Source organism: Polypterus senegalus, chromosome 10 (assembly GCF_016835505.1).
Source record: "Polypterus senegalus isolate Bchr_013 chromosome 10, ASM1683550v1, whole genome shotgun sequence".
NCBI lineage: Eukaryota > Metazoa > Chordata > Cladistia > Polypteriformes > Polypteridae > Polypterus > Polypterus senegalus.
Genome location: NC_053163.1, coordinates 151,443,027 through 151,469,783, shown reverse-complemented (window position 1 = coordinate 151,469,783; position 26,757 = coordinate 151,443,027). Strand labels below are relative to the sequence as shown.

The 26,757-nt window shown below is 41.3% G+C and overlaps 1 protein-coding gene across 1 annotated transcript; it reads left to right on the top strand.

The window, feature by feature from the left end:
• Positions 1–1,679: 1,679 nt before the first annotated feature.
• Positions 1,680–25,929, top strand: ocel1 (occludin/ELL domain containing 1). The gene is made up of 6 exons (XM_039767076.1): positions 1,680–1,897; positions 7,919–9,449; positions 17,387–17,568; positions 23,247–23,418; positions 24,013–24,063; positions 25,713–25,929. Exons 2-6 carry the CDS (start codon positions 8,262–8,264, stop codon positions 25,824–25,826), a joined length of 1,707 nt encoding a protein of 568 aa, XP_039623010.1. The 5' UTR covers positions 1,680–1,897; positions 7,919–8,261; the 3' UTR covers positions 25,827–25,929.
• The last annotated feature ends 828 nt before the right edge of the window (positions 25,930–26,757 follow it).

Genomic DNA, 26,757 nt, shown 5'->3' with positions numbered 1-26,757 from the left:
AAAGGACCAGGTACTGTTCCCAGTGGAAAACCCCCCAAAAGTGAGCTGAACTGAACCGTGTCGTGCCGTACTATGCAGTGGAAAAGCGCCATTAGGCACAGCTAGTAAAAAGGATAAATGTCTGTGAATCTCTGGGTCCATCCAGTTGCTATTGTTTTGCCATTCCAACAGATGGTGCATTGCATTTGTCATCACAGTATATGGTGCATCACAAACATTAACAGACATAATGCATTGAGTTTGTCATTCCAACAAGTGGCACATCACAAACATTTACAGTAATGCATATTATTACTATAAATATTTGTGATGTGCTATCTTACTCACAGCACGGTATCTAGTAGAAGACCAGTTACTGCTCGTCATGTGCCTGATAACCACCCCAACGGTGAAGCATGGTGGTGGCAGCATCATGCTATGGGGGTATTTCTCAACAGCAGGGTCATGGAGAGTGGCTAAATCTGAGGGAAGGATAAATACAGGCAAATAAGGACAGATTTTTGAAGAACGCCTTCTGTGAAGTGCACACCATCTCAGACTGGGGTGACGGTTCACCTTTCAGCATGACAATGACTCGAAGCATGCAGCTAAGACAATGCTGAAGTGGCTTCAGGACAAGTGACTGAGTGTCTTTGAGTGGCCAAGCCAAAGCCCATAGGACACGTGTGGAGAGACCCAAAGATAGTTTACAGACGCTTCCCATCCAGTCTAATGGAATATGAGAGGATCTGCCAGGAAGAATGGGAGAAACTACCCAAATCCAGGCGTTCAAAGCTTGTAGAGTCTTACCCAAGAAGACTCCAAACTGGAATTGCTGCCCAAGGGGCTTCTACAGAGTACTAAATTAAGAGTCTGGATACTTTTATGAAGGAGTTATTTCAGTGTTTTGTTTTTTTAATAAATTTGCAAACCTTTTTTGAAAGCATGTTTTGACTTTATCATTATGGGTTATTGAGTGTAGATTGATGGGCAACAATGGCAAATGTATCCATCTAAAAATTAATCTACAACACACAGATAGTGATGGGGCCTGAGAACTTTCAGAATCTACTGTAAGATATCCAAGTGAAAGTTGATTTATATGTGAGAGGTGTAAGATGAATCAGGTAGGTCAGTCCACAAAGAGTTGAGGTGCCTGCTGGAAACGTTAATAAAATAATTAAAAAAAACAAGACACACAGGTGAAAAAAATACGGCAATTGAGTGTTGCTTGATGAGGATAAAAAATACATTTTAATGATTCGGCAAAAAGCTGTAACATAACAAAATGTATAAAAAGTGAAGGCGTTTGAATACTTTCTGAAGGCTCTGTGGAGCTTTGCAGTAAGGAGACTGTAGTAGATTGTGGGTTCACGTCCCGGTTTCTCCCTGTGTGGATAGCGCTTTGAGTACTGAGAAAAGCGCTATATAAATGTAATGAATTATTATTATTATTATTATAGAGAGTCAGACGTGATAAACTCCATATAGGCAGTGACTGGCTGGGATTTGAACCTGTGTGGCTGGAGCCGTGAGCCCTATAGTGCTAACCACTTTGCTGCCATGGTGTTCTCTCCTATGACACAATTTGTAAAATGCAAACACGCTCATTTTTGTGTGCTGCAGCCTAAGCTCCAGCTGTTTTCAGATTGTATTTTTCTGCTAACTCTCCTCCCACGCCGTGTAGGCCGCGGAGCGAGGCGGTCACCTGAGAACGCTCACTCCCAGTTTAATATTTAAACCTCCGCTTCTGCTTTCTGACGACTTTGAGAGAAGAGCTGACTCACTTGCAGGCACAGAGCAGGCCTTGTTCTTTGCTGACCCGCTTTTCACCGAATCACAGGAGACCCTCTCCATTTCCGTCCAAAGGAATGTACTGGACTGGCTGAGGAGCTCAGGATGTCTCCCGGGAGACGAGGTAAAGACCTTCTACCTATTGTCTAAAAGAACGTGGAAAAATCAATAAACAGCAAACAAAGTTTTTGGAAATTGTGCAGCTTACTAATAATTCTTTATTAGAAAAAGAGGAAAATTATGAAATTGTTTTTTACAAAAATAAACATGTGTTTCTTATTTGACTTGGGGAACTATATTTGAAAATATATAAGGAAAAGGTGGTCAGTCGTAGGGTGTGAACCAAGCTGAACTGGCGTTCGTCTCATACTGTGGGCTATGTAATAGGCAAGAGCTGATAGAAGGCAGACACGGCCATAGTGAGGATCATCGATTTACATTATATAGTGCCTTTCACATCTATCTATCTATCTATCTATCTATCTATCTATCTATCTATCTATCTATCTATCTATCTATCTATCTATCTATCTATCTATCTATCTATCTATCTATCTGTCCATCCATCCTATTGTGCTTGTTATTTTTTCTATAATATATGGGATAATCAATCTATAATGTAATGTGGGATACAGGTGACATGTCATAATGTACTAACCTGTCTGTCTGTGGAAAGGTTCAAGTACAGAGACCCTTCACACTTACAATCCCAATTAGTTATTTAAGCTGATGGACATCTCCTTTGGCTCGACTGAACCCTATGTGGGCTATGGAGCTAAGTTTGCATCCCTGGAGTCCAGAGAGGATGCTTCGTGTAAGGAGTGCAGCCCTAGGAAAAAGATACTGGTTATGTATCAATGTATTATATAGTGCCTTACATGTCTGTCTATCAGTCATATTGTTCCTTTCATGTCTGTGCCTTTTTATCAGTCATAGTCTGTCCTTTCACATCTGCCTATCTCTCTCTATCGCCTTTCATGACAGTTTATTTATCTATGAATATCTCCTTCCACATCTATCTATCATATAGTGCCTTTAACGTTAATTATAGGATGCCATTCATATGTCTGTATGACTGTCTATCAAATGTGTCTTTCACATTTTTATTTCCATTTGTCATATAGTGCCTTTCATGTCTATTTATCATTTAGTGTCTTATTATATATCTATTATTTACTGCCTTACACATGTATCTATATATCTATCTACCTTATATATAACTCTATTATATAGTACCTTTTATGCCTATCTATGTCGGTTATATAGTGCCTTTCACATCCAGACATCTATTATACAGTACCATTCATATCTGTCATATATTGTCTTTCATGTTTCTCTACTGATCTTATCATTTAATTCCTTTCATGCCTATCTCGGTTCAGCAAACCTGAAGTGGAGGATGCATTATGGATCTCCTTAATGCATCAGATGCACTGATCTGTTGTTCTCTGTGAATGTGGAGCGTGAGTCTTGGTCACTAGATGTTTCTAGATTCTTCTGTGATTTTGTCTGCAGGAGCTGAAGTCTTCATGCATTTTTTTATCTCTTGTTCTTTTAGTTGAGGGCAGGAGGATGGGGCTCCTTGTGTTGGTGCTTTGTTTCAAGTAAACAGACCATCCAAGACAGGGTGCTTTAACATCTGAATCCATCCATCTAGTATCCAACCCGTTATATCCTAACTACAGGATCACGGGGGTCTGCTGAAGCCAATCCCAGCCAACACAGGGCGCAAAGCAGGAACGTCTGAATCTGCATCTTCTTATCTCCAATACCCGTGAGCCTACATGAGGATGGTGAGGCTCAATACCAGGGCTGGAGATTTTGCCGGAACTTTCTAAAATCCCATCGGGCCGACTAAAATGTTTGCGGTTTTTAGTGTCTTTTATGGTGAAGTCACCATTTGGTTTCTGTGTATGGGTAGCCACCAAACTTTCTGATTAAAGTGTTCCTGTCGCTATAATAGATTTCGGTCCAGTTTTTTTTTTTTTTTTCAACAGCTGTGCTTTGTGGTGGTCCTCATTGTTTTGAACTTGTTTATGATGAGCATTTGTAAAAACACCTTCATCTATCAATTTTCCAAGCTTGCCTTTTCCATTATAGGGTTGTGGAGGGCAGGAACCTTTCATGAGAGCAATGGTCGAAGAGCAAGGATCATCTAATAATGAGTATTTTATTTACAGATCACCATTCCCATTCTCAAAGTGCTAACCAGGGTGTCGCTCAGTTGCATAATATACTCCCACAAGTCAAGTCAATTCAGGTAGGCAGCACAGAGTTCAGAGTCTGCACAGCCAAGAGGTAGAAGCTACTGTAGAACCTGACAGAATGGGTTTGGATGCTACAGCACTGTTAGTCAGAAGGAAATGGGACAAAGAGACCTGGAGAGGGTCTGAGGGTGGGTCCTCCACAATGCTGTAGGCATGATAAAGATGTCTTTAATGGAGGCTAGACAGGTTCTAGTGATCATTTCTGCTGTGTGCACCTTGTTGTAGGACTTGAACTGAAGGACTTTGGCAGAAACAGTGAAGTTTCCAAACCAGACAGTGATGCAGCTGGTCACAATGCTCTTGATGGTACGTCTGTAGAATGTGGTGAGAATGGTGGGAAGGTAAGCTTGTCTTTCTCAGCCTCTGAAGGAAGTGGAGATGTTGCTGCCCCTCCTTTGCCTATGGAGGTGGTGTTAATTGAGCCAGTAAGGAAGACCTACCTGTTCCACCACAGGGGTGTCGACAGCATGGGCTTTTCTGAAAGTCAACCATCATCTCTTTTGTCTTGTCTACATTAAGAGACAGATTGCTGCACTTGCACTAGCCTGCCAGTCGTCGTACTTCCATTCTGTAAACTGATTACTTCTTATTGGTGATAGGACCCTCCACCGTTGTGTCATCAGCAAACCTCATGGTGGAGTTAGAGCAGTACACAGCCATACAGTCACGAGTCGGCAAAATGAACAGAACAGGGCAGAATACAGAGATGGTATTTCCAATGAATGCTGTTTTGGGTGTCCCTCAAGTCAGGAAGTCCAGGATCAAGCTGGATTGGGACGTGTTGTCACCTAGCAGGCTTTGCTTTCCAATGAGCTGCTGCAATGAAGTTAATGAACAGCACCCTAGCATGAGTGTCTGTGTTGTCCAGATGGGATAGGGCCAGATGAAGAGCAGATGATATGGCATCCTCAGTGGACAGGCAAAGTAGAGAGGGTCATATTGATGAGGGAAGTCCAGCATTCAGCTGGCCCAAGAGTAGCCATTCAAAACACTCTGTGATGACCACTGTGAGTGCTATAGAGCAGGGGTGCCCACCTCCAGTCCTGGGGGGCTGCAGTGGCTGTAGGTTTTCATTCTAACCCTTTTCTTAATGAGTGATCTGTTTTTCCTGCTAATTCACTTCTTTTGAATTCATTTTAATTGACTTGCTCTTGAAGACTCAGACCCCTCAATTGTTTCTTTTTCCTTAATTAGCAGCCAAACAATAATGAGAAACAAAATGAGCCAAAACAGGACCAGCAAACTGTGACCATCACACAATATCTGAAAATAAAGAAGAAAGGTGAAGGTCTCAGGAATTCTGATCTGCTCTTAGATAAGAGAACATCCACAATATTGGAAATGTCTGCTATTGTACAATGAAAGCAGCAACAAGCCATGGAATTAAAGAAGGAGTTTAATTAACAAGACTCAGCACCTCATTAAGCAACTGGTTGGAGTGAAATTGGTTGGAGTTTGAGGCCCTGACTCAGTTGGACTTCTGTTGGCTCCCTCACTTCACATTTCACTTCTGTTTGGGTGCCAATTATGGAAAGAAATGAAGCAATTCAGAGGAACGATGAAGTCAATTAAAATGAAGTTAAATAGAAGTTAATTAGCAAAAACAGGTCACTAATTAAGAAAGGGTTAGAATGAAAACCTGCAGCTACTGCGGCCCTCCAGGACTGTAGTTGGGCACCCCTGCTATAGGGTAATGGTCATTAAGGCAAGAGATGGAGGAATTCCTAAGCTTGTTTTTTTGGGGGACTTGAGGGCAACCGTATGCCTCAGGGACATGTTGGAGGTGTCTGTAAGGATATCCATCAGCTGATGTGCACATTCCCTGAATACTTGACCAGGTATGTTGTCTGGTCCAGCAGCTTTTTACATTTAGTAAAGGTCTTTGTAAAGCAGCTGTGGACTGGTTCCTTCTGAGGAGGGATGTACTTCCTCACAGCTAAGTCATTCAGGACATAAAGAGACCGTATTTTGTTTAGGACTTGGAGTAAACCTCCAAGGGTATGGAGAGAAAACATGCTACATGGGCTACAAACCAGAGTCTCTGGATATGTAGGTTAGCTGAGCTCCCCCCATCAAATCATTATTAGCATTACATTTACATGTATTTGACTAGTAGACACTTTTGTCCAAAGTCACTTACAAAACAGGCTAATATATTTGGGTAAACATCAGTTGGTAGGACTGTTTGGGAAAAAGTGTTACAGGACAAGGGTGCAAAATGGATCATGAAGAACGCAGCACAAAATACAAACAAGTTACACTTCCATAATTACAAGGACCTATTAATTCCATCATCAAGACAGAAATTGGCTAAATAAGAGAGTCTTCAAATGCTTCTTAAACACATTGAGGGAGTCAGAATTTTCGAACAGAGGTGGGCAGGCCATTCCACCAGCCAGGAACTACACATAAAATAGTATGGGCTCAGACTTTTACTGCCATGCAGAGGTGTCATCACCAGACGCCATTTATTAGCAGACCTGAGTTGTTTAGAAGGAGCAGAGGACATCACAAGTGTCTCCGTATACATAGGTGCAGATCCATTGACTAGTCTGTCGTCAATCTATCAAAGAGTTGAAATTACAGTGTTTTGCTAGGGGGCGCCAGTGTAATGATCATTAGAGAAGACTGAAATGTGCCCGTCTCGGCTGGTTGAACACCAGACGTGCCACCGCATTTTGAATTATTTGCAGCAGCTTGGTGGCACATGCCAACGCTCCAGCCAGCAGAGAGTTGCAGTAATCCAGATGTGACAAGACCAATGCCAGGTCCAGGAGTTGTGCTACATAGTCTGTCAGATATGGTCTGATCTTGCAGATATTGTGTAGAGCAGGGGTGTCTAACTCTGGTCCTGGTGGGCCGCAGTGGCTGCAGGTCTTCATCCTAACCATCTTCCTAATTAGTGAGCCATTTTTGCTGCTGATTAACTTGTTTTGCCTTCATTTTAATTGATGTGACTCAGACCCCTTTAGTTGTCCACCACATGACCAACTAACATGAAAATAAAGAAAGGTGATGGTCTCTGTCATGTTGGTCTGCTCAGGTGATGGTGGTCTTAGAAAAAACAGAGAATCAACAGTCTGCTGTGGCAGAATGAGAGCAGCAACAAGTCCTGATATTCAATAACAGTTTTAATTAACAGCAAGAATTGGCTTCTCATGGAGTGAAATTCACTGGAATTTGACGTTCCAATTTAGCTGGTCATATGTTGGCTCTTTTAACATCTCATTTCTGTTTGGCTGCCATTTAATAAAGAAAGGAATCAATTCAGAGGACTGAATCCTTAAAAACAGGGCTATTAAAATGAAGGGAAAAGGAGTTAATGAGCTGTGAAAACTGGTCACTGATTAGGAAAAGGGTCATAATGAAAACCTGCAGCTGGACACCCCTGGTGTAGAGTGAATATGCAAGACCGAGAGGTAGTAGGACCAGTTGTCCTCTGGAACGAATGATGGATACAGATGTCTGTCATCAGCATGACACTGATAAGAAGAACTATGAGACAGGATGATAGGACCTAATGAGGAGGTGTATAGAAAGAAGAGGTTCAGAACCCAGCACTGATTCTTGGGGCAGCCATGATATCTCTCCATGCCAGTACACCAGGTAGGATCTGCTCAAGAGGTAGAACTCATATCACCTGAGGGTAGTCACAGTGATGCTCAGGTCAGAGAGAGTAGCGTGGAGGATCTGGTGGTTAGCTGCGATGAAGGTGGAGGAAGGGTCTAGGAAAAATTAAACAGATGATATGTATTGTAACAGAAGGTAGAGTCATCTCTGTGGAATAGCTGTTCTTGAAGCCTTCCTGATTAGGATGAAGCTGTCTGTTCTTAGCGTCGATAATAGCAAACCATTTAAAGTGATCTTCTCTCATTTAGGAATTCAAGAAGATGGATGAAGCCTGCATTATGGATGAAAATCAGCGGGCCTCTTGACTGTCTTGCTGTGGGACTTGTTCTAATTATTGGAACATCGAAGAATCTTGCAAGACAACTTAATTGAACCCATCAACTTGGTTAACATTTTTCAAAATTTGTAAAGTCATTTGATCTACAGAGTAGTGTACTAATTTTTTATCAAGTTTTTGGATTTTTTATTGGGATACATGTGCTGGAAAAGTTGGAATGATGGAGGTTTGACTGAATTTCTCTCAATCATAAAACAGTGTTCTTAAAGGGAAATTTTGCACAATGTTATTTTAGTGCACGCCCCGTTCTCAAGATGTCAGACCCAAAAGAACTTCATCATTTTAGTAGACTGAACGAGAGCCAACGCAAAAGGAGGCCGATGATCAGCCTTGGTGATGACTTGGATGACCTGCCGCCTCTACCGTTGAACATGCCAAATCAGCAATTTTCAGACGCGTCATCTGTTTGTCTACGCGAGTATAATGTCGACTCCTCTCACACTCCCTCCTGTGTTGATTTACCGCTCTCCAGCACTCCTCCAGAGGAGCAAAAGGCCAGTAGGAAGCGGCTGATGCCCAAAGTACTGGATGATATCTTCAAGAGATGGAAGAAGATGGGGGGTACCCATCCAGAGTCGCTAGAAGAGAACTGCCTGTGTGATGGAGGTGAGCGCACACCACCTCTCAGCCCACTGCTGGACAAGAAGAACCCAAGGAGAGTCAAGCCCAAAGTGAGCTCACAAGCTGAATCTTTAGGGTCAAGTCAATCCAAGGAGTGGCCACCGCCCTACACGGACGAGAGGCCGGACAATTCCAGCTCTCTTTTGACTACCAAAGAAACTTTGAAAGAAACAGAGCGGATGAGCTGGGATCCAGCCAATTATCAGGCCGAAATAGAAGCCATCTACCAGCTGAAGTACTCCTACTTGAAGTCCTGGCCCGGTCTTCTCCGTCTCTTGGCTGGGTTGCAGCTCCTTTTTGGGGCCATGGTGTTTGCTTGTGTTTGTGCTTACATTCAGAAAGACAGCCAGTGGTACAACCTTTTTGGTTACACCCCACCTAATTATGGGCTGTATGGCAATGGTGGGTACTATTCCTACTATCGTGGGCCGATGACCCCATTTGTGCTTGTGATCGTATGCCTCAGCTGGCTGGTGACGGTCATTTTACTGGTGCTTGGCCTGTCCATGTACTACAGGACAATTCTCTTAGATTCCCACTGGTGGCCCCTCACGGAGTTCATGATCAATCTGGTGATGTTCCTTTTGTACATGGCGGCTGGGATTGTCTACATGAACGATCTGAACCGTGGAGGGGCATGCTACTCCAGCGTGGGTATCAATCCCTTGTTATCCTCAGTCTGCCGGGTGGAGGGAGGCCAGATGGCTGCTGTGGCCTTTCTTTTCATCAACCTTTTGATGTACCTCCTCAGCTCTATTGTTTGTCTGAAAATGTGGCACCATGAGACATCCAGAAGACACGAGGATCTGCCAGACATTCAGGTGTGTCCCGGGGTAACTATGGGGTGTAGCTCGTCTCTGGAGGAGTTTGATAGTGGAGATCTACGGAGAGTTCCTTGGACTTCATGTCTTGGTTCTTCTCCCAACATGTAGTGTGAATTGTGGACTATATATACACAGGTACACATGTGCCTTTCTAAATGATGTTCAGTCAATTCAGTTGGTCACTGGTGGACTCCAGTGAGTTCTAGAAACATCTCAAGGAGAATTAATGCAAACGGGAGGCACCTGAGCATACTTTTACAAATGGGAGATTTCACTTTTTACTTTTTAATAAATTAGCAAACCTTTCTGAAAATATGTTTTCATTTTGTTTTCAGACCCGTATTAAGATCCCACAGGCCCCTGGGTGATTTAATTCCTTAATAGAGAGTTGATCATCCTGTTAGCATTGCTGCATAGGGACACTCGGTCATTTAATGTGGAATGGTATTTGTCACTCTTGACTTTGGTGTGTGGAGACTCAGTCGTCTCATCAAGCAGGGTGTGGTGAGCCTCGAGAATCAATCATTTCATCTAGCGCTGGTGGAGGGATGGGAATGGATGAAAAGGCCCATGGATGTGCACCCAGAATGCACTGATGGTAGATCCTCTCCATGTTTATCATTATAGGTTACTGAGTGTAGATTAATATCAAATATTTCCATTTCATACTAAATCTGCAAAAGGTGAAGGGGTCGGAATTCTTTCTGAATCCACTGTAACTTTAGTACAGGGCTGAGCAGCGTCAGTCCTGGGGGGCCGCAGTGGCTGCAGGTTTATGTTCCGGCCTAGTTGCTTAATTAGAAACCAATCCTTGCTAATATCAGATATTAATCTCATGGCTTGATAGATAGATAGATAAATAGATAGATAGATAGATAGATAGATAGATAGATAGATAGATAGATAGATAGATAGATAGATAGATAGATAGATAGATGCGAAAGGCACTACAGTATGTAATAGACAGAACTTTATTTGTTCCCCGGGGGAAATGTGAATTTTGCGTAAATACATTTTGCATAATTTTGCATAAATTTCTGCATAAATTTTGGTTTTTTCCGATCATGTGTGCATGGATCCAGTCCAGAAGCTTCAGTTTGTATTATCAACACTATCTCAGATTACTTCAAACTACTGTAGAATGTGGTACTAGACAAGGATGCCCCCTGTCACCACTGCTGTTTGCAATCGGTATTGAGCCATTGGCTGCTCACTTTTGAAATGCACCAGAGATAGAGAGGATTTTCAAAGAAGGACTTGAACAGAAAATATCACTGCATGCAGATGATATGGTACTGTATATAGCAGATCCACAAAATGATGTGCCTGGAGCCCTAACTGCACTAGAATAATTTCAAAAGATATCTGTACTCAAAATTAATTTGAACAAAAATGTGCCTTTTCATGCCTTATGGACACAGCAGTATTCCAGCAGTGACATTAAGTTTTTTGGATTAACAGAAAATATGCAATATGCATCATAAAAAAATTAGACAGGTGTGTACATTTGGGCACCCCAACAGAGATATGACATCAATACTTAGTTGAGCCTCCTTTTGCAAATATAATAGCCTCCAGATGCTGTCCTCCTATATATAGCCTTTAAAAAGTGTCTGGATTCTGGATGGAGGTATTTTTGACCATTCCTCTGTACAAAATTCCTCCAGTTCAGTTCAATTTGATGCTGCCAAGCATGGACAGCCTGCTTCAAATCATCCCATAGATTTTCGATGATATTCAAGTCATGGGACTGTGACGGCCATTCCAGAACATTGTACTTCTCCTCTGCATTTCGAACTGTGTTTTTGGGTCATTGTCTTGTTGGAATATCCAACCCCTGCGTACCTTCAACTTTGTGACTGATGCTTGAACATTATCCTCAAGAATTTGTTGATACTGAGTTGAATTCATCCGAACCATCAACTTTAACACTAGCCCCACTCTCTGAACTAGCCACACAGCCCCACAGCCTGATGGAACCTCCACCAAATTTGACAGTAAGTAGTAGGTGTTTTTCTTGGAATGCAGTGTTGTTCTTCCGCCATGAAAAGCGCTTTTTATTTTGACCAAATAACTCAATTTTTGTCTCATCAGTCCAAAGCACTTTGTTGCAAAATGAATCTGGCTTGTCTAAATGAGCATTTGCATACAACAAGCGACTCTGTTTGTGGCGTGAGTGCAGAAAGGGCTTCTTTCTCATCACCCTGCCATACAGATGTTCTTTGTGCAAATTGTGCTGAATTGTAGAACGATGTACAGAAACACCATCTGCAGCGAGATGTTCTTGCAGGTCTTTGGAGGTGATCTGTGGGTTGTCTGTAACCATTCTCACAATCCTGCTCATATGCTGCTCCTGTATTTTTCTTAGCCTGCCAGACCTGCTGGGTTTAACAGCAACTGTGCCTGTGGCCTTCCATTTCCTGATTCCAGTCCTTAAAGTTGAAACTGGCAGTTTAAACCTCTGAGATGGCTTTTTGTAGCCTTCCCTTAAACCATGATACTGAACAATCTTTGTTTTCAGATCTTTGGAGAGTTGCTTTGAGGATCCCATGCTGTCTGTCACTCTTCAGAGGAGAGTCAAAGGGAAGGAGGCACAACTTGCAATTGACCACCTTAAATACCTTTTACCACTCATGATTGGACACACCTGTCTATGAAGTTCAAGGCTTAACCAGCTCATCCAACCAATTTGGTGTTACAAGTAATCAGCATTGAGCAGTGACAGGCATTCAAATCAGCACAATTATAAGGGGAACCACATTTGATTTAATTTCATACAACTAAATACTGCTTCACTAAAAATCTTTGTTCGGAAAACACCCCAGTACTCAGATGTTCCTAGGAAAGAAAGATATACCACCGTTATGTTTTTTGTTGAAAGTAGAGGAAATTATTATGCAGGCTGAGAGGGTTCCCAAAATTTTTCATATGACTGTACATTAACAAATCATTTTTTAAGAAATTAGATTCAATCATAATTTCATTTATTTGTAATTCAAAATATCCACGCCTCCAAAGGGCAACCCTACAATGACCTAAACCAGAAGGTGGCATGGCTCTGCCTAATTTTCAGTTTTATTACCGGGCAGCAAATATACAAGCAATAAAAACCTGGACATTGACACAAATAGACAAACACACACTAGCCTGGTCCACAATAGAAATTAAATCCTGCAGCACTTCTTGTTGCTTGTCTGGTGCCCTAGTAAATACAAGGTATCGTCAATATACTAACAATCCAATTGTCCTTCATTCACTCAGAATATGAAACCAATGTAGGAAGCACTTCAAGTTAGAGAAGCTTTTATCTGTAGCACCTCTACATGGTAGCCACCTTTTTCCACCCTCTCAAACTTATAGTTTTTAATATTTGAAAAAGTATGGGATTAAATCATTGAGTGATTTGTATATCCAGTGGCTTGCAAAAGTATTCGGCCCCCTTGAACTTTTCCACATTTTGTCATATTACAGCCACAAACATGAATCAATTTTATTGGAATTCCACGTGAAAGACCAATACAAAGTGGTGTACACGTGAGAAGTGGAACGAAAATCATACATGATTCCAAACAATTTTAACTAATAAATAACTGAAAAGTGGGGTGTGTGTAATTATTCAGCCCCCTGAGTCAATACTTTGTAGAACCACCTTTTGCTGCAATTACAGCTGCCAGTCTTTTAGGGTATGTCTCTACCAGCTTTGCACATCTAGAGATTGAAATCCTTGCCCGTTCTTCTTTGCTAAACAGCTCCAGCTCAGTCAGATTAGATGGACAGCGTTTGTGAACAGCAGTTTTCGATTTCGATTGGATTTAGATCTGGACTTTGACTGTGCCATTCTAACACACAGATATGTTTTGTTTTAAACCATTTCATTGTTGCCCTTGCTTTATATTTAGGGTCGTTGTCCTGCTGGAAGGTGAACCTCCGCCCCAGTCTCAAGTCTTTTGCAGACTCCAAGAGGTTTTCTTCAAGATTGCCCTGTATTTGGCTCCATCCATCTTCCCATCAACTCTGACCAGCTTCCCTGTCCCTGCTGAAGTGAAGCACACCCAGAGCATGATGCTGCCACCACCATGTTTGACAGTGGGGATGGTGTGTTCAGAGTGATGTGCAGTGTTAGTTTTCCGCCACACATAGCGTTTTGCATTTTGGCCAAAAAGTTCCATTTTGGTCTCATCTGACCAGAGCACGTTCTTCCACATGTTTGCTGTGTCCCCCACATGGCTTGTGGCAAACTATGGTTTTCTGTTAACAATGGCTTTCTTCTTGCCACTCTTCCATGAAGGCCAACTTTGTGCAGTGCACGACTAATAGTTGTCCTATGGACAGATTCCCCCACCTGAGCTGTAGATCTCTGCAGCTCGTCCAGAGTCACCATGGGCCTCTTGGCTGCATTTCTGATCAGCGCTCTCCTTGTTCGGCCTGTGAGTTTAGGTGGACGGCCTTGTCTTGGTAGGTTTACAGTTGTGCCATACTCCTTCCATTTCTGAATGATCGCTTGAACAGTGCTCCGTGGGATGTTCAAGGCTTTGGAAATCTTTTTGTAGCCTAAGCCTGCTTTAAATTTCTCAATAACTTTATCCCTGACCTGTCTGGTGTGTTCTTTGGACTTCATGGTGTTGTTGCTCCCAATATTCTCTTAGACAACCTCTGAAGCCATCACAGAACAGCTGTATTTGTACTGACATTAGATGACACACAGGTGCACTGTATTTAGTCATTAGCACTCATCAGGCAATGTCTGCACTCAGACCAAAGGGGGCTGAATAATTACGCACATCCCACTTTGCAGTTATTTATTTGTAAAAAATGTTTGGAATCATGTATGATTTTCGTTCCACTTCTCAAGTGTACATCACTTTGTATTGGTCTTTCACGTGGAATTCCAATGAAATTATTTGTTTGTGGCTGTAATGGGACAAAATGTGGAAAAGTTCAAGGGGGCCGAATACTTTTGCAAGCCACTGTAAATAATGTCTTTGCATCCTACGCACATTATACTCCACATTTAACTTTCCATCAACATAATTTTTCCACTACCTCCAAATTATAAACTTTGCTAAACGTAATCTGCCCAGTTTCCCTCACCTCCCACCTATCTCTATTCCGGAAGAAACATTAATCAGTGTAAGACTCAGACAGCATTTCCATAATATATAAAAACATTTTAAAGTCCCTCCCTTTTAAAGATCTCAGAGTACAGTGGGAAAAAAGGATCTCTTACTCAACATTTGAGAACTGGAGTGGAAGTCAGCCACACACAGAATTCACTCAAGCTCCATATGCGCAAAGCATACAATTATTCAACTTAAAATATTTTCTCAAGCACATATATCTCATTTAAAATTCTCCAAAATGTTTCCAGGTCAAGATCCAACCTGCAAATGTTGCAATCAAACTCAAGCCTCACTTAGGCCACATGTTTTGGGTGTGTCATCATTCTGAACAAACATTTTTAAATGCCTATCAGAGAGCCTTGGTGTCACAATCTCCTAATCCATTAATAGTTGGGTTTGGTGGACTCCCAGCTGGGCCTAAAGTGGAGAAGGACAAACAAACTGTGATTGCCTTTACTTCACTATTAGCACGTAGACTTACCTTGCTCAACTAGAAGAATACCACCCCACCTCTTTTAAGTCAGTGGGTAACTGATGTTACATACTATTTGAAATTGGAAAAAAAAGTTGAATTCTCACTTAGAGGATCTGTACAAAACTTTTTCAAAACCTGGCAGGATCTAATCAATAACATTTTAGAATATGCATTTAAATTGGGTAGAAGGACTCCTTTCCCTCGTTACTACTCTCAAAGGTTTACTCTGGCTTTTGGCTTTCCTCAGTTTCCCTTGGGTGGGGGTTGAATTGAACTTAGTTTTGTTAAGTTTGACTTGTTTATATGGTGTTAAAAGGCGCTATATGGGCGCCACCCAACACAGACTGACACCGTGAGGCACACGTAAAATAAACAAACTTTTTATTTTCTTCACCTGTGGGGCACGTCTTTCCCGTGTCCCACAGGCACAACACAGTCCCAAAAGACAGACCAAACAATACACCACCACAAAACACTCTTCCTTTCCTCCACTGCTCTCGGCAGCTTTGTCTCCCTCCTCCCGACTCTGGCTCCTTGAGTGGTGGCTGCAGGCTCCTCTTATATCTCACCCGGAAGTGCTTCAGGTGGTAATTAGCCTAATTAGGCTGCACTTTCGGGTGTGGCTGCATCACAACCCAGATGGGCTTGTTAAGTCGTTCAGCTCCCCCTGGCGGTGGCCACGGAGCCCAAAAGGCATGAGCTGCGGTATTCCATTATTGTGACCCCGATACCGCCCAGGGGGGCTGCAATTAAGTGTTCCAGGAAACATAATGAGCCTCCCATGGCAGCTTCCCTGGTTTCAGTGCCAAAGGGGTGTCCCAGCCGGGCATGAGCCCTGGCCATCTGTCACAATGGAATGTTGCATGCTTTTAAAAAAATTCAGCAAAAGATTAAAAAAAAAACACAGTGCCATCCCTTGGAATGCTGGGTAGTTACAATCACCAGAGCCTTTAAGCTGTCCCCTATGCGCACACATATGACACCTCCTTGGTGTTAACCCCGAGTGTGACTTGCGCTCGAAATTCTGTGCAATTACAGTTAATTATGAGTCAGACTCGGAGTGACATGCAGTGATCTACTTTATATTTTAAGCCATTGTAACCCTCGGGAGGGGATTCTGGTGCCAGCTAGTGCACTCTTAAAAACATTCTGTAATGGCACTTTACTGGGTTGTGTGGTTCCTCGTTGAATGATTGCTTGACAGAGAACCTTTTCATTCTGGGAAGGGTTCTTTATTGGTGAAATTGGTGCTTTTGACTTTACAAAGTCAATATGCAGACAAACAGAAATCGTTAAGGTCTTGTAGGCGACCTAGCAGGAAACTAAGACATCAGGAAAACCTGAACCGAACTTGAATTTCTGTATGCAGCAATCATGAAAGCATTGGTGTTTTACAAATCCGCTATCATCTGTTTATGGTTAGTTATGGAACCTTTTAAGAATTTAAATAAAGAATCATTCTGGAACTTTCCCGCAGATGGGTCTTTTGGGACCCAAGCCACTCTGCCACCTTTATTTGCAAGGGTGTGGATGAAAAAACATCATGCCTGCATAAAAGCATGAATATTTCTACACATTTTGCACTCTAAGGTAACTCATCAATATTTGTGAGTGGGGCAGAACCTCCAATGAAAAACGCAATGGGAAAGAAAAAGCCGTACAGTCAGAATGAACTGAAATGGAACCACTGCTCAAATTGAGTGATAAGACAGCGATGTGCATTCGTCATCAGACATGACTGAACCGCCATGATATGCCTGAATTCTGTCGCATGAAACTTCAGTGTTGTGTGATGGTAGCTGTATGACAAAAAGATAAAATGATAGTGATCAAGTTCAAGGCCAAGAAACACATTAGTCCCCTAAACACTGTTCACAGTGTAGCAAATGTCAAGTGTTCGTGTCAGGAGTAATATGGAAGTCAGTAAGGCTTCCTCTGTGGTAGCCTATGATGACACAAAGGGTACATTGATAGCTCGGATCAGACACTGACATTCCACCATCTCGGTTGCAAATAACAGAAACAAAAATTATCGGAAATGTACACATTTACAACATAGATTTATGCGTTGGTGACAGTTAAAAAGATGTCACACAAAGGGTGTGTACTAAATGACATCTGTACAGCAGTGGACACTCGACAGACCTACTGCATTGATGTTGACGTTTTGGTATTTACATATTTCTGTTACATGTACTAAGATTTTTTTCTTACAACGTTAATGGTTCGTTTTTCCGGTGTACCGCAGGGACTGCATGATGAGTCCAAACAAAGCTGAACTTGCCCACCTTTATCTAAAGAACATCAAAATGACTTTGAAATCTTTGATCATTTCTTAGCTTCCTCCTTCTCCAGCCAAGACCAAATCTAAGAGGATTGTGTTTGAGGATGAAGTGAACCACGTGGGGACGATAACCAAGCAGATTAGTTTCTCAGAGGGCAGAGAAGATCCCGGAACTCTGAACCAGTCGATCCCTGCCGGATACGTGCCTAAGCCACACATTGTGCCTGACTATGTTGTGTAAGTTGAGAAATCTTGTATCTACTCGGTTGCTTAACTAAGTTATCTGTGAGAGAGTAATGTGTTCCTTCCTTCTCTGTTTGTACTGTGCACCTTTACAGATGTCCGTCAGTCCAAGCATCTCTCCATTTTCTAACCAGTGCATACAGTTCAGGGTCGTGCTGGGGTGCGACTTACACACATCCACTGTTATGCTTATAGGAATGTGGGATGTGGGGGGACTGCCGGCACAAACAACAGTTGTAACAAGTAAACATCGATGCAAGATTCAAACAAAGTGCCTATTTGGATCGTCAGCACTAGCGATGGCTCCATTTGTTAATACCAGAATAAAATTAATTTTGTGTTTCAATGCTTCGGAGGAGAAGGCACATCTCCCTATTAATACAATGTGTGACGTGTTAACAGAGACGCATAATCGACCAAGACACGCAGTTAGAAAGACAATCAAAACAGCATACATGTTTACCAAACACAAATCAGCAAACACTACATTTGTGTCATTCGTTTGGCTCCTGAACTACCGTCGTATCCGATACACAGCTGAATGAACAATTTCCTAATGCTTTGGAAGCGTCACTAAAACCTAAAAAAGCCTTTGCTAAGGTCTTGTTACATAAATGAGTGTTGTGATGTGAAATTTTGCATACAAGTTGATAAATATTTTGTATGTCTTTATTTGTAACTTAGACAAAGCCAATGTAATATTAGTGTTACATTATAGATAATAACAGCAATGGTTTGATGGTTTAAGAACCCCTTCCCCCCTTTAGGACTGAGTCTCTTTGTAATTTTACGGCAGGGTCAGTACCTCAAACAAGTCTGACCAATATTTCTCTGCTAACGTCTCGCAGTCAACCCCCGCAGGAAAGTCAGGCTGCCTAACTGCCAAGCTTTAGCTTAACATATGGTGTGGAGGGCAGGTGTGAAGGTATTCTGCCCCCAATTGGTCTGAAGTATTGGCTTGTATCAGAAACCTTTTAAGTACCACGATGCCCTATTGGCTGTAGGGGTTGAACAGAAAACCTATACATTTGCTTGCTTTAACTCTCTCTCTCTCTTACCAAACTGATGAAAGACCATCTCACACACCATGAACTGAAAAGGACAACACAATGAAGAGCACAGCTCGGCAGCCAAATTGAGACAGGCATGCAGCCTATTCTGAAAAAAGCTGATCAAAAATGGGAACCTGACTGGAGGCATTTTTAAGTAACTAACAAGTCTTGAGTGTCGCCTGAAACTACACAGCAGTATTTATCAGGTTGTATGGTTGCCAATATTCAAATGTACGTTGCATATTTGTATTATTTATGAATATTATCAATAATATAGTGCGGCACGGTGGCGCTGCTGTCTCACAGTAAGCAAACCTGGGTTCGCTTCCCAGGTCCTCCCTGCATGGAGTTTGCATGTTCTCCCCGTGTCTGTGCGGGTTTCCTCCCACAGTCCAAAGACATGCAGGTTTGGTGCATTGGCGATTTTAAATTATCCTTAGTGTGTGCTTGGGGTGTGTATGTGCCCTGCTCAGGATTTGTTCCTCCCTTGTGCTGGGATTGGCTCCAGCAGACCCCCGTGAACCTGTGTTAGGATATAGCGGGTTGGATAATGGATGGATGGATGGATGGATCAATAATACATTGTTTAGATTGTAACTTAACTCCCGCTTGTCTTTTACTACACCTAATTGCCTAAGGTTATAAATGTGGAAGAAAAGGTGGGGAGAAGTTATAGAGTGCAAAATCTGATAAACGTAAGTCTGTGAGATTTGAGGTATTCAAACAAAGGCCACACATTAATAATAAAAAAGGGGAAAGTCAAGTAAAATAGCACTCTACCAAGACACAACAATGAGTAACAGGAGCATTTTCGCAGTACCTTTAACCTAAGGGCAGAGTGGTGGCACTGAGGCAGGGATATGCACTGGTAATCAGAAGGTTGCCGGTTCAAATTCCATAAACGGCAGAAGCGACTCTGCTTTATTGGGCCCTTGAGCAAAGCCCATAACCTGCAATTGTTACGTCCTGGGTATGACGTTTATCTGCATCCAGCCCTATCTGTAGACCCTCCAACCTGCAGGGTAAAACCTGGGGGTTGGTGGCAGAATTGGCACTCCAGCCACCATAAAAATCCTCACACTGGATTCATTCCACCTGAACTAGTGTGGTGCTGAGGTGTCACCCGTTTCATGGCTACACTCGGGTCCAATCTGGGATCTTGAGTTGATTTGTCAGGTGGTGGGTGCGGCAATGGGCTGCATCAGCGCCTGCTCCTAACCTTTAACCTAAACTAACCTGAAAAGGCTATGATTGCTGGTTTCAGAACATCCGTCTGTGTCTCTGTGCGTGTGTGTGTGTGTGTGTGTGTAAACATAACTTGAGTACGCTTTCAGTTTGGTCAACCAAGTTTTGCATACGTGAATTTGGTACAAAACACAGATTTCTGTCAACTTTTGAGCTGTTTCCGCTAACCGGAAGTGGTACTTTACCTGAAATGTTTCCCCAAAAACATTACAAATTTGATCATTTCACATCATATTATGGTAAAGCACCACATTCTAAGCATTTTTTGTCCCTTTGCATTTTTTCAAAAAAACGACCGGCTTTCAGGATAATCAAAATTTTACGTCTGACGTTCAAATGGTAATACGTACATATCTGAGAACATTTTTGCTTTATGTAAATGAAATTTTATGTACAAGTATTAACATTAAACTCAATAGTAAGTCTTTGCAACTTTTGACTCACTTCCCCTTACTGAAAGTGGTAATTTACCTGAATTGTTTGCCAAATTCTCATGGCAATTTTTTTATTCATGCAGCTGCAGAGTCCAATTTATTCAACTTTACTTTTAAAATAATTGTTCAATATATTATTAATTTGATTAGATTTGACTTGTTATTGATGGTTCTTTAATGCACGTAATATAAAAATATAATCATTGCCTGGCAGTTTACTCCTCAAACATCCATCCCCTTATCTGAGTATATGAGAAAGTCGTGGGGAGACCACTCCCAATTTTTTAATTTGCTGTTGACTGTTTCTGTTACTGTTTAAAGTAGAATCGCTTCTTCATTCTGTTAGAGAAGATCATGTTGCCCATCCCCATCCAGAGCTGAAATGAGGTCATGGAAGTACAGCAGAATGCCACTTGACATCCCCTGTGTGGCCTGCCACATCTCAAAATGAACTGGGACTGAAGCTGCTGATTGACGTGTTGGTGAGGCCAGCAGGGGGCGCTTTTGTCTTTTTCTGGTGTTCTGTGGTGGTGATCTGCGCCCCCACCACCTGATCAGAGCATCATGCAGTCCCTACATTGATGGATTGAAGGCCAGAGCTCCACAAGACCTTCATCATCATCATCATCTACTGTAATTCTTCCATGTGAAGCCTGAAAGGCCGTGAGGACTGATTCAGATCATTGATGTTAGGTAGAATGCCTAGAGGGGGCTGGGTGGTCTTGTGGCCTCGGAACACCTGTAGATTTTCCATCCATCCATTATCCAACCCGCTATATCCTAACACAGGGTCACGGGGGTCTGCTGGACCCAATCCCAGCCAATACAGGGTGCAAGGCAGGAACAAATCCCAGGCAGGGAGCCAGCCCACCACAGGGCACTCCCAAACACCAAGCACACACTAGGGACAATTTAGCACCTAACCTGCATGTCTTTGGACTGTGGGAGGAAACCGGCGCACCCAGAGGAAACCCACACAGACACGGGGAGAACATGCAAACTCCACGCAGGGAGGACCTGGGAAGCTAACCCAGGTCTCCTTACTGCGAGGCGGCAGCGCTACCCACCCATTTAGTTTTTTTTTTCTCCAGCAGGTTCAAGTTTTTTTTTTTGTTTTGTTTTTTCTGTCCTCTTGGTCATCGGTCCTTACTTAATTCTTTGTTACTTAGAATTGCTTACTCTTATTTTTAGATTTTTCTTTTTTTATCTTGTAAAGCACTTTGAGGTCCATCATTTGTATGAAAACTCTAGAAATAAATGGTGGTGTTGTTGTTGTACCCTGTGGTCTCTGTGTGTATCCCACAGGGGACGCTGTGCTGTAAAAATGGCACCATCCTACAGATGAAACCTAAAACCGAGGTCCTGACTCTCTGAGATCATTAAAGATCCCTGGGCATTCCTGACAAAGAGCAGGGTGTATACTGATGTCCAGGCCAAATTGCCCTCCATGGCCTGGTCAGTCTTGCCTCCTAATCTCACCCCTTCACCACCTAACAGCTAATTTGTGTTGAGCGTTCTGGAGCAGAAATGGCTGCTGTCACATCATCCAGGTGGGTGCTGCACATTAGTGGTGGTTGAAGTGGCTCCTCAGTCACTGAAGCACTTTGAGTAGTAAGAAAAAATGTGCTATATAAATATAAAGAATTATTATTATGCCCTGAGGTGGGCTGGCACCGTGCCCAAGGATTTGTTCCTGCCTTGCACCCTGTGCCGTCTGGGATTGGCTCCAGCAGGACCCTGTGTTAGGATATAGCAGGTTGGGTAATGACTGACTGACTGAATTATTATTATTATTATTATTATTATTATTATTACTGAGCTGGAGTGTTTACTGGCCTTTTTCCAGGTCATGTCCTTAGGGGTCTTAAATGTTACAATCTCATTTTGCTTACATGGTAATGTCACGGGATGTCACAGTACTGTGTCAGCAGGTATTTTTAGTGATAGGACCAGACAAAAGAGACATAAAACAAAGCTGTGCTAAAGTTCATTAATTGGGAATCAAAACGTATCTTTCAACAAGCTTAAGTACAAGTTAAAAAAAGCAATCAAAGTAAAACAGAACAGTAGCCCCCAGCAGCACCCTCTAGCAGTACCAAAAGACCCAGACAAGGCTGCGTTTCCAAATTTCCATGCCACCCTGTGGATATCCTAAGTGGGTTCAGCCCTGAGGAATACTGCCACCTACTGTGTGGGGGAGTGATCAACTCCCAGCATGCATGTTCACCCAGCCTATCCATTACGGCCTCCTGGCCAGACAAGAATTCATCCTCCATCCCACCCAGGGTGCCTGTCCTTCCTCCATGGCATCTACACTGTTTTATTGTTGTTTTTAAATTATTATTTTTACAGTTTTATGTAATGTCTCTGATAGACTGTCTCTTTACATTTTTTTAAATGTTCGTTGTATTCCATGGGTGGAGCCTAAGGAGGCGGGCCTCCCTGATCTCACCACAGCTGGGCCCGCCCTCTGGCTTTATAAGTCACTCAGAAAGAGAAGACCCTGCAGTGGTGCACTGAGTTTGTAGTCCTTCGCAAGTGGGGCTTTGGTTCTGATTTTTCTGGGTTTGTGGATTTGAACACAACATTAACAAATATAAAAACATATTTAAATAGCCAAAAAAAATTAAAAAAGGGAAAAACTTATGTTGTATTGTAACAGGAGCAAAGCAACACTGAAGAGAAGAAAAATACTGAAGGAGACTGTTTTAGATTAAAGAAACTATCTTGTTAATGAAGCCTGGCAACAGGGTGGCATCGAAATGATCAAAATTATTTTAGAAGAATGTTTAGTTACCTTTATTTATTTTTATTTTTTCAAACTGATGTTCACTTACTTAGTCCATGTGTATACAGTGAGTTGAAACAGACAGGCTGCTGTAAGGTATCCCGTCTCTAATTTGTTTCTAATACTACAAATCAAACGGTCGTGTCTTCACAGGAAGTATCCAGAAATCCGTTCTTTGTCGGACCGTGAGCAGTACAAGGCGGTCTTCAATGACCTCTATCCCGAATACAAGGCGCTACACGCAGAGGTGCAAGCAACTCTAAAGAAATTCACTGAACTCGACGCCATGCTTGTGAAACTGCCACAAAAATCCAGGAATTCGCAGGTAAGCAACGAGATGTCCCCATGTGGCAGGCTCTTCTGGCATTTCAAATGTGTTATTTAATTACAGTTACTAAACAATGTGTTTGCTTCAGTCTCAACCTTTTGGACTATATTTTAAATGTGTAATTAAAAGAATTGCAATTTACATGTATAATTATAAATGCTAAGCCCAGAATTTTTGAAGATCATTGTTAAGTTGGAAAAATCCTTTAATTTATTGTTATACGTGATAAACACTTTGATAGCAATATAACCATTATTAGAGATGTTTAATTTGTAAAGACTGTGTAGAGAGCCTAATTGAATAGTTAGATATAACAAAAGAGCAAAGGTGGAAAAAAACAGACCACCATTACAGGACACTGCCTTCCTGTTTATCTTTTAAATGGCATTGGAGTCGTATAACTCAGAAAAAGAGAAAAGATCACAATGACCATTATTATTAGTAGTAGTAGTATTAGTATTAGTTCTGCTGTCATTTCTGATGTAAGTTTACACATTGCACAGATGATTAGTAGCTTTTACTAACTCTATTTATTTAATCTTACAAATGTATTTCTTTATTTTGTTGGCTAACCTTTTACACACCTTGCAGGAATATCAGAGAGTTCAAAAAGTGGTGAAGAAGTTTAAAATAAAAAAGAATGTAAGTCAACATGATCGTTACTTATTTTGTCTCTTCTTTATGTGGAAAATGCTGCAGAAATGCTTTGTTGTGAAATTTAATCTTGTATGGATTAAATGATGTGTGTTTTTATGTAAAAAATAAAATGCATAAACACAAATTGGAAATCACAGAAAGGTGTCATGTCCATATATGTTATCTGTGTCCTATATAGTGCTCAAAAGATCTGTGGCACCACTTTTCATATACATCTCTCTATCCATTCTGTAGTGTCCTTCATATCTGTCTTTCTTTATGTGGCAGCATTCATAATTAGCTCTATTCATATACAGTAGTACTGTTCATATCTCTCTATTAATTATATAGTGCCTTTCATATCTATCTATCTATCTATCTATCTATCTATCTATCTATCTATCTATCTATCTATCTATCTATCTATCTATCTATCTATCTATCTATCTATCTGTTAATTATATAGTGCCCTTCACATCTATCTATCTATCTATCTATCATATAGTGCTTTTCATATCTATCTATCTATCTATCTATCTATCTATCTTATCTATCTATCTATCTATCTGTTAATTATATAGTGCCCTTCACATCTATCTATCTATCTATTATATAGTGCCCTTCACATCTATCTATCTATCATATAGTGCTTTTCATATCTATCTATCTATCTAAGCCCACTTCATCCTGATCAGGGTCATGGAGAGGCAGGAGCCCAAGTGCCTTTCCCAGTATACCTCTCTTTTCAATGGTGCCTTTCATTATCTACCTAATGTCTAATGTTATGTAGTCTCATTCATATATTTGTCTGTCTTTTTTATGGCACCTTTCATAGCAATCTCAACAAGTATTTGTCAACTAGTATTTATCTATTTATTATGTAGGGCCCTTCATATCTGTCTCATATAAATCTGTATATCCATGTTATATAATGTCTTTCCTATCTCTCTACCCTTATGTGGCACCTTTTATAACCATCGGTATTCATATAACACCTTTCCTATATCTTTCTTTAAAGTAGCATTGTATCTGTTATATAGTGCCTTTCAAATCTACCAATAGATAAGACAGATATGTAGATAGACAGACAGAACTTTATTTGTCTCCAGTTATATCTCCATAATGTTATAAAGTGTCTTGAAGTGTCACTTTTCATAAAAATGTATATTTATTTATATAGCACCTTTCATATTTATCTGTTATATAGGGCTTTTCTTATCTACATTTCTCTCTACCCGTGTCTTTCCTGTCTTTATATCCTTTAACAGCACCTCTAATAACCATCCATATTTACACAACACTCTTTAATATTTCTTTGTATGAACTTGTGCCATTCATATCTTGATTATATATGAATTATATTGATTATACATATGATTACAGTTTGTATTTCTTAATAAGCACCTTTCACATTTGTATATCTATTAGTTACATAGTGACTTTTATATCATGTTACTTTCGTGTCTACGTATCTGTTACATTTAATTCTCCAAAGCTTTACTTATTTGTATTTTCCAGTCACTTGAATATATTGTGTCTTTCCAATTGTTGTTTTTTTGTAAATTAAAGCTTGTATTTCACACATCTGATAAAAGAACAGTAATCCTCATTATTGTCTGCTTGTCTGTCTCCGTCTTTACTCTTCCCGTTTGCAGGATCCCACCTTTCTAGAGAAGAAAGAGCGCTGTGACTATCTGAAGGACAAGCTCGCTCATATTAAGGCGAAAATCCAGCAGTTCGATAAGAAAATGGCTAATGACGTGGACTAATGAGCAGCCAAAGAGCTCCTCACCAGCTCACCGCAATGTCCAGATGTCAAGTCGCCTGACAGTGAAGGATGCTGAGAGGGGTTTTTGTTTGGGTTTTTTTTTTTTTTTTACACAAGATACCCTTTGAAAATTTGTATAAATGTAAAGATTTTCAAAACAGCATGTGAGGTATGTTTCTCTTTATCTGCTATATAATAAAACACTACAGTCCATGTGTCAAGTCCCTCAGAGCAATCTGATTGGTCAGTTTGACTTTGAAACAGGAAGTGCGAGTGGGAGCCACACGTGGAGAGATAAAGGCATATGAGGCGTACTGAGAGACTCCCCTTCAAAGACGGCAAGTATAAAACCGGCCAAGAGATGAGAGACCTGCATCGAAAATAATGAGAGAGTGTAAGATGCCGGCTTGGTCGGGAACGCAATCGAGAGAGAGAGAGAGCACCAGTGAAGAGACGTGCGCAGGCGCAAATATGGAGGAAAGGCACTGAAAGTGAAGGCACACATAGGACCCGAGATAGCAAAATATTTTTAAATGACTCTCTGACCTGCCTTTGACAAGTGCCGTGGCTGGTTTATTAATAAGAGGAAATGCCCCGAGCTAGATCTATCACCCGTTTTTCAGTCCTGACTCTTTGCAGTTGATGCATGTCCAGCAGATCGCACACTGCAACTAATCTCGTTTCAGGAACAGGACAGGCAGGATGTGTCATTGACAGACGGAAAAGCTCAAAATCTACAAATGCAGCCTAAAACGTCAGAGTAAAGTACAGGCCGAAACTCAGAAGAGCTTTACAAAGAAAAACAAACTTAACAATATGGAACAATATAGAAACACGGAGATGTTTGGCAAAATTTAGTATTTTTAAATTTGAGTTTTCTTTTGGCCAATTATTAATAACATTACGGTAGTGACAAGGACTCTGTCCTTTAA